The sequence below is a fragment of the Polistes fuscatus genome, unplaced genomic scaffold (assembly GCF_010416935.1).
Source record: "Polistes fuscatus isolate 324 unplaced genomic scaffold, CU_Pfus_HIC Scaffold133, whole genome shotgun sequence".
NCBI classification, from domain to species: domain Eukaryota; kingdom Metazoa; phylum Arthropoda; class Insecta; order Hymenoptera; family Vespidae; genus Polistes; species Polistes fuscatus.
In genome coordinates, this window is record NW_025113035.1 from 29,140 (window position 1) to 35,139 (window position 6,000).

At 37.0% G+C, this 6,000-nt stretch overlaps 2 protein-coding genes across 2 annotated transcripts; both read right to left on the minus strand.

Annotated features, from left to right (window-relative positions):
• Positions 1 to 2,741: 2,741 nt before the first annotated feature.
• LOC122514076 lies at positions 2,742 to 4,707 on the minus strand. The gene is made up of 3 exons (XM_043630713.1): positions 4,132 to 4,707; positions 3,335 to 4,027; positions 2,742 to 2,771 (listed from the first exon to the last, which is right to left on the minus strand). Exons 1-3 carry the CDS (start codon positions 4,705 to 4,707, stop codon positions 2,742 to 2,744), a joined length of 1,299 nt encoding a protein of 432 aa, XP_043486648.1.
• Positions 4,708 to 5,016: 309 nt separating this feature from the next.
• LOC122514077 lies at positions 5,017 to 5,742 on the minus strand. Its single transcript, XM_043630715.1, has one exon. It carries the CDS (start codon positions 5,740 to 5,742, stop codon positions 5,017 to 5,019), a length of 726 nt encoding a protein of 241 aa, XP_043486650.1.
• Between the last annotated feature and the right edge of the window lie 258 nt (positions 5,743 to 6,000).

Sequence of the window (6,000 nt, forward strand, 5' to 3'; positions counted from 1 at the left end):
AAGAAGATTTTAAGTAAAATGTAAGGTTTAGAAGTAGATTGTAAGGTTTAAAGTAAAATGTATGGTTTAAAGTTAAGAGAGTATGGTTTAAAGTAATGTGTATGCTGTTAAGGATAAAAATATTTATCAATATCCTAATTTTTCTTAACAATTATATCAAATTAAACACTAATACTATTAAACTTAATAAAATTAATACTAATAAATCTTAAATTAGATTATGTTATGTTACGTTACGAAGTACAATGAATTAGAATGAGATGTTAAGAAGTACAACGAGTAAGGATTGTTTTAGTTAAGTAAAACGTACAAAGTTTTAGTTCAAAATTACGACGAAAAACAGTGAAAGATACGACAGTAATTAATTAATGATTCGGGGGGGAGAAGACTATCGACACTTACAATTCTATTCCACTATACTTTATCATATTATATTAAATTACATTCAATATACGTGTTTAAATAAATATATAGTTATATGTAGGATTAGGGAAAATGTATAAATAAAGGTGTGAATAAGTGTATAAAGACAAGAGACGGTTAAAATATGAATATTCAAATTGGTATTTCTAGGATACGATAAATGCGTTTTCTATATAAACAAATTTATTAGATATTTCTAGAATAAGTAAATATGTTTTTCTGATAGGTAGAGATATAAGAAATTCTGTCCTTTATTGTTATGGTTTGAAGAAATGTGTGTTTTTAACATATAACGCGTGTTCGTACAGATAGGTATATAAGAAATGTTCGTAAACCTAGTGTTAAGGATGTTTAGGAGCAATGAGAAATGTTACGAAGAGAATAAAAATTTGATAAAATTTTTCTTTCCTAATACTTAAACTAAATGTAAAAATTTTAAATTGATTTACTTTGTCGCTCCAAAGTTCCTAAGCTCCAAAGAGGTCCGCGCAAGGTTTAATTATTAATATAAAAAAATATCTACAAATAAAAAACTTAAACCAATGTTTCAAGGATACCACAAATTCTGGTTATAAAAACAAATCCTAATTTTTTATCCTGCGTTATAGGTTACTGAACAGAAGTTGTTGACTGTTTTCCCGTCTTCCTATTCAGTAGAACGTGGATTCAGTGCCGTTATGAATCTCATCACAAAAAAAAGAAACCGACTATAAAATAGTGCTCGTGGGGATTCGCGGTTGCTTTCACAAACATCGAACCAGACATAAATATACTGATAAAATCTCATCACGTTCATCAAAGTCATTAATTTTTTCTATTTAATTTTAAACAAAAGTTATAATTTCAATAAATACTTCTTCAACAATTTTTTTTTAAATTTTTGTCCTATGCTTTATAGTAGCTTTCTCACTTGAAGGTCCGTGGACAACTTTTGACTATAAAAAAGGGTCCATGGATCAAAAAAGTTTGGGAGCCACTGCAGTAAGAGAACGGTCGGGCGTGAGCGAAGTAATCCGTAATAGCGCTGCCGGCGCTAAGCGAAGAAACTTTTTCGAAACGCTCGGACGTCAAAGTGTTAATATGAATTTATTAAATAACATTAATTAGAATTATTAATATTTAGGCATTATTAATTTATTGATATTCAGAATTAATAATGATTTAAATCACAACTGCATTTGCTATTAAGTTAATATGACGGCATTATTATTACCAAGGTTATTTACAATTATTTCATATTATTATCATTTCTCATAAATTAACATTATTGGTAAAATTAATATTTTGTTTTAATTAAGTGTTAAATTATTCAACAAACTACGATGAATTTCTATGAGTTACGAATAAAAAAAAAGAACAAATCAAAGTAATCAAAAGCATCAGACAATAAAAACAATAAACATTAGAAAGTCTCCTTTATTATTCGTTAACGTGCTCACGAGTTCCTACACGAGAAAACTAAAAATAAAAAGAAAGCAATAACCGCGAATAAAAGAAAAGTAACCTTAGAATTTCGTAAGAAAAGTCTTTATAGTTCACATATATACTTAAAAATAGCCTTGATAAATGCGTAAAACATATTCATCTACCATTTCTATTTTATAATAATCTGTCTTTGATAATCCTTGGAAAATATAAAGTATATAACTATAAACAAATACGAAACAAAGAGGCTACATTTTTCATAGACGCAAACTGATAATTTGTATAATCATAATTAGTCAGATTTCAGATACAATTTTCTGATATATTTAACGTATGAGCAATATTAAATATATAAAAACGAGTTCCTACGAAAGGCAAAGAAAGAAAGTAGTTCTTAATAAAATAAATAAATTATTTTTTAATCTACGAAAACTACTAATAAATATACATACATAACATAGGAATGTGTGTTACACGCTATAGAAAAAAGTTGCAAGAATATAATTATTAAATGAAATATAATATTAGAGAGAGTCACGAAACAATAAATTATTGTTGTTTCAAAATATAAAAAAAACCACCTTAAGATAACATAAGTGCTTATATAAAGTAATAATAAAAGAAAATTGTAAATTATAGCTAATTACCCCAAAATTTAGTATATTATTTAATTAAAATATTAACAAAAATCTACTTAAAATTCGAACAAATTTTTCCATAAAAAAATATATATATAAATAAAATATATCTTTAAAGTCTTACCGTATTATATATCAATCAGCGGAGAAGCCAAAGAAACTCGAGACTTCTTTCTGTAGACAAAACAACCGCTTCCTTCGAGAGCTCATTAACGAATGTTCATGGATTATGTGGCCAATCTAATTACCCGGACATTAAACTCCTAGCTTTTCGACTAAAATCAACTGTACAATAAGAACGATATACTTTAACAATGCGACAATAGCGCTAATCACGCGAGTTATGTTACAGTGTACGAGGTATGAATTCACACACGTAAGTAATAACGAATGATTTATTTTGTTCAGGTAAGTGAGTAAATAATCGAACTAAAAGAAGTTGGTTAAAATACTTTTACTGATTAATACGTCGTTACAGATTGAATGCCCGACAGAGAGTGGTTCGTCGCCGGTACGAGAGAAGTGATGGTAAGCACTTCCTTGTGCCCCCTCTCCATCGCATTCCAATTGCACGGCCCTTTATCTCAAGTCGCCTTGCTCGGGCATCGAGGATGTTTAATCTACCTATGATGATAAGGACGTTGGCCGCTCGGCAACCAGATGCCTAGAGACCGAATCATATAACTCGCGCCTATCGGATGATTTCCCTCCTCCAAATCCGCTATCTTTTTTAGACACCGCGTAGCCAAAAATGACGCCGACGCCGTACCGTGCGTTAGAGTTAGTAGCTCACACGTGCTCACTGGGTTTCGCACATCATCACGCCAGAATATCTTCTGTAGGCTAACCTGCGATTCGTCGACACGGATCTGTCTATACATTTTTTGAATGTCCGCTGTTATCACGTACGCGTATGTTCTAAACCTCGCTATTATCGAAAATAAATCATCCTGTATATTTGGTCCTATGGCCAATGCGTCGTTTAACCATATGCCTGACTTCGACTTGGCCGACGCGTCAAATACCACACGCAACTTTGTCGTTGCACTTTTCTCGTTTAAAATTGCATGATGTAGTATGTAGTAAGTACTTAGCGGAGTTGCTTTATCTTCTGGTAACGTCCGCAAGTGCTCTAAATCCCTGTATTCTTTTATAAAGCTTGAGTACGCATCTCGCAATGTTGGATTTTTAGCTAACTTGCGCTCTAGGGAGAAAAACCGATTCAACGCCGCGGTCCTATTATCCTGGAGACTTACTATCTTTTCTTCTATGATGGGGAGGCGCACCACGAATCGACCGTCTGCGTCACGTCTGTACGTTCTCTTGAAATGCTCTTCGCAGTACCGTTCCTGCTCTGTTAACGGAAGAACATCCGCGACGTTATCCAGTTCCCAAAACCGCGACACCAACTGGTCAACATCCTGTACTTGCGTAGCGATGTTACATGCTACCTCCTTGGGGCTGTCCTTTACATCACGCAAACAGCCGCCTACCATCCATCCCAACTGCGTTTTTTGCAACGTTGGATGCGAACGCGTTGCCTGTATTTGGCCCGTACATAAGATCTCTAGATAGACCTCTATTCCCAATAACACGTCGATATTCGCACTTTCGTAGAATGCGGGGTCCGCTAACCTTATATTACCGGGAATCGCAATTTATTCCCGTCCATAGATACGGCTGGTAATTTTTTTGTAATTGAATTTAATATTACACAATCTATTTTTCTCCGGTAATTATTGTAGTTGGACTTGAGCACAACCTCCATTTGATGTAGCGGTTGTGTCGTCATTTGACCAATTCCGGCGATCGACGCTCGGAATTCCTTTGATTGCAACCTTAGACGCTGCGCTAAGTTACGCGTTATTATGTTTACTTGGGACCCCGAATCCAATAATGCCCGAACGGTTATTGGTTTTCCATTTACGTCTAATAGCTTGACCTTGGCTGTTAAAAGCAACGCCTCCCGATGAGATGCTGCCTTTAACCCGCGACCTATGTTTGCAACCGCCGCTTCGCTGTCTGACTCGCCACGTTCGTTAGCGACGGCCGTGGAACCCTGCGACGGTTCTGACTGGGTATGTAGTAAGGTGTTATGTTTCCGGTTGCACACCTTACACCGACTCGCATTGCATTCGATGGCAAAATGATTCGTCGACCGCAAGCAATTAAGGCATAACCTTTTTTTCCTTGCCTCGGAGACGCTATCCCTAACTGGCATCTTCCTGAACCTTTCGCATTTGTAACGCTGGTGGCTTTCCTTGCATATCGGACACGCCAGTATGTTTGTAGTTACCTGCGAAGACAATGCTTGGCGCGGTTTCGGTCGGTTGTGATTCGTCACGAGCGGCATTGGTGGTTTTGCGATTGCTTCTAATACCTGACACCGGTGCGTCAGGAATTCCATTAATTGTGCGAAGGTGGGCACTTCCGACGGTGAAAGCTTGCTTTCCCACTCTTCGTTCGTTTTCACGTCTAACTTGTCTACCACCGTGTATACCAGTAAGTCATCCGACTGATTGACCAGCCTTTACAGTGCACTAAGTGCCCTTGTGTTTCTTGAGGCAGCGTCAACTAATTGGCGCAGCGCAACGCTATTTTCCTTTTGAATCTTAGATATATCCATGATACCCCTTATATGAGAATGCACTATCCTACGTTTGTTGTCGTACCTATTTTGTAGCAATTTCCACGCTTCTTCGTAATTTACGTCCGAAATCGTTAATGCCCGCGTTATGTCCGCCGCCTCGCCTTTTAGTGACGAGCGAAGATAATGGAACTTTTGGATCGACGATAACGACGAGTTTTCATGTATTAGTGACTTAAAAGTATCGCGAAATGAATACCACTCTTCGTACGATCCACCGAATTGTGGTAATTCTATTTTCGGCAACCTGATATGCCCGTTAGAACCCGCGGATAATTGTGATTGCGTCGGAGAAGGTGCATTCGTCGACGCGGAATGCGCTGAATTCGACCAATCTTCCAATAATTCGTCGATGTTGCCGATGATTGTAAAAAGCGCGTCTTCAAAAGATTCACGTTCCACACTGTGATCGGATGTATCATCAATTAGTTCGATTTTGGTTTGCACTTCTTCGAATTCACGCAATTTGACCAAGATCTCATCGTGACGAAACCTGAGGCGGGGTGTACTACGCGTTTGTGCTAGTTTATCAATATGACTCTTTGCCCTAGTCATATATGCCTTAATCTGACCCCCTTTAATGTGTAAATCTCTTAATTGCTCAGCCATGTTTGTACCGAGATAGTAGCAATATTAAATGAAGGAGAAGGATAGGCTAAGAAGGAAAAGAGACTGACCTGTTACCAATAACGATACCGTCCGACGGCAGATGCTCGTGTTGATGCTGCGTGGCTGGATACCGTGTATTGCCTCTTCCTGCGTTTTCCTATTCTTCCTCGGCGTTGATGCTATTGCTGCTCTCGTTGATTGAATTCACGAACTTGCTTGCTGATCGTTCGCGACCTTTCGTAGAGCGCTCCGGCTCGA

Bases quoted from the DNA above. Each gene is read 5' to 3' on its own strand.
- LOC122514076 (XM_043630713.1), bottom strand. From the start codon at position 4,707: ATGCCAGTTAGGGATAGCGTCTCCGAGGCAAGGAAAAAAAGGTTATGC. The intron at 4,028-4,131 runs GTAATATAAGGT...GGCCAAATACAG, and splicing joins GGAATAAATTGCGATTCCCG to GCAACGCGTTCGCATCCAAC. The intron at 2,772-3,334 runs GTTAGCCTACAG...CTTATTGTACAG, and splicing joins TCCGTGTCGACGAATCGCAG to TTGATTTTAGTCGAAAAGCT.
- LOC122514077 (XM_043630715.1), bottom strand. From the start codon at position 5,742: ATGGCTGAGCAATTAAGAGATTTACACATTAAAGGGGGTCAGATTAAG.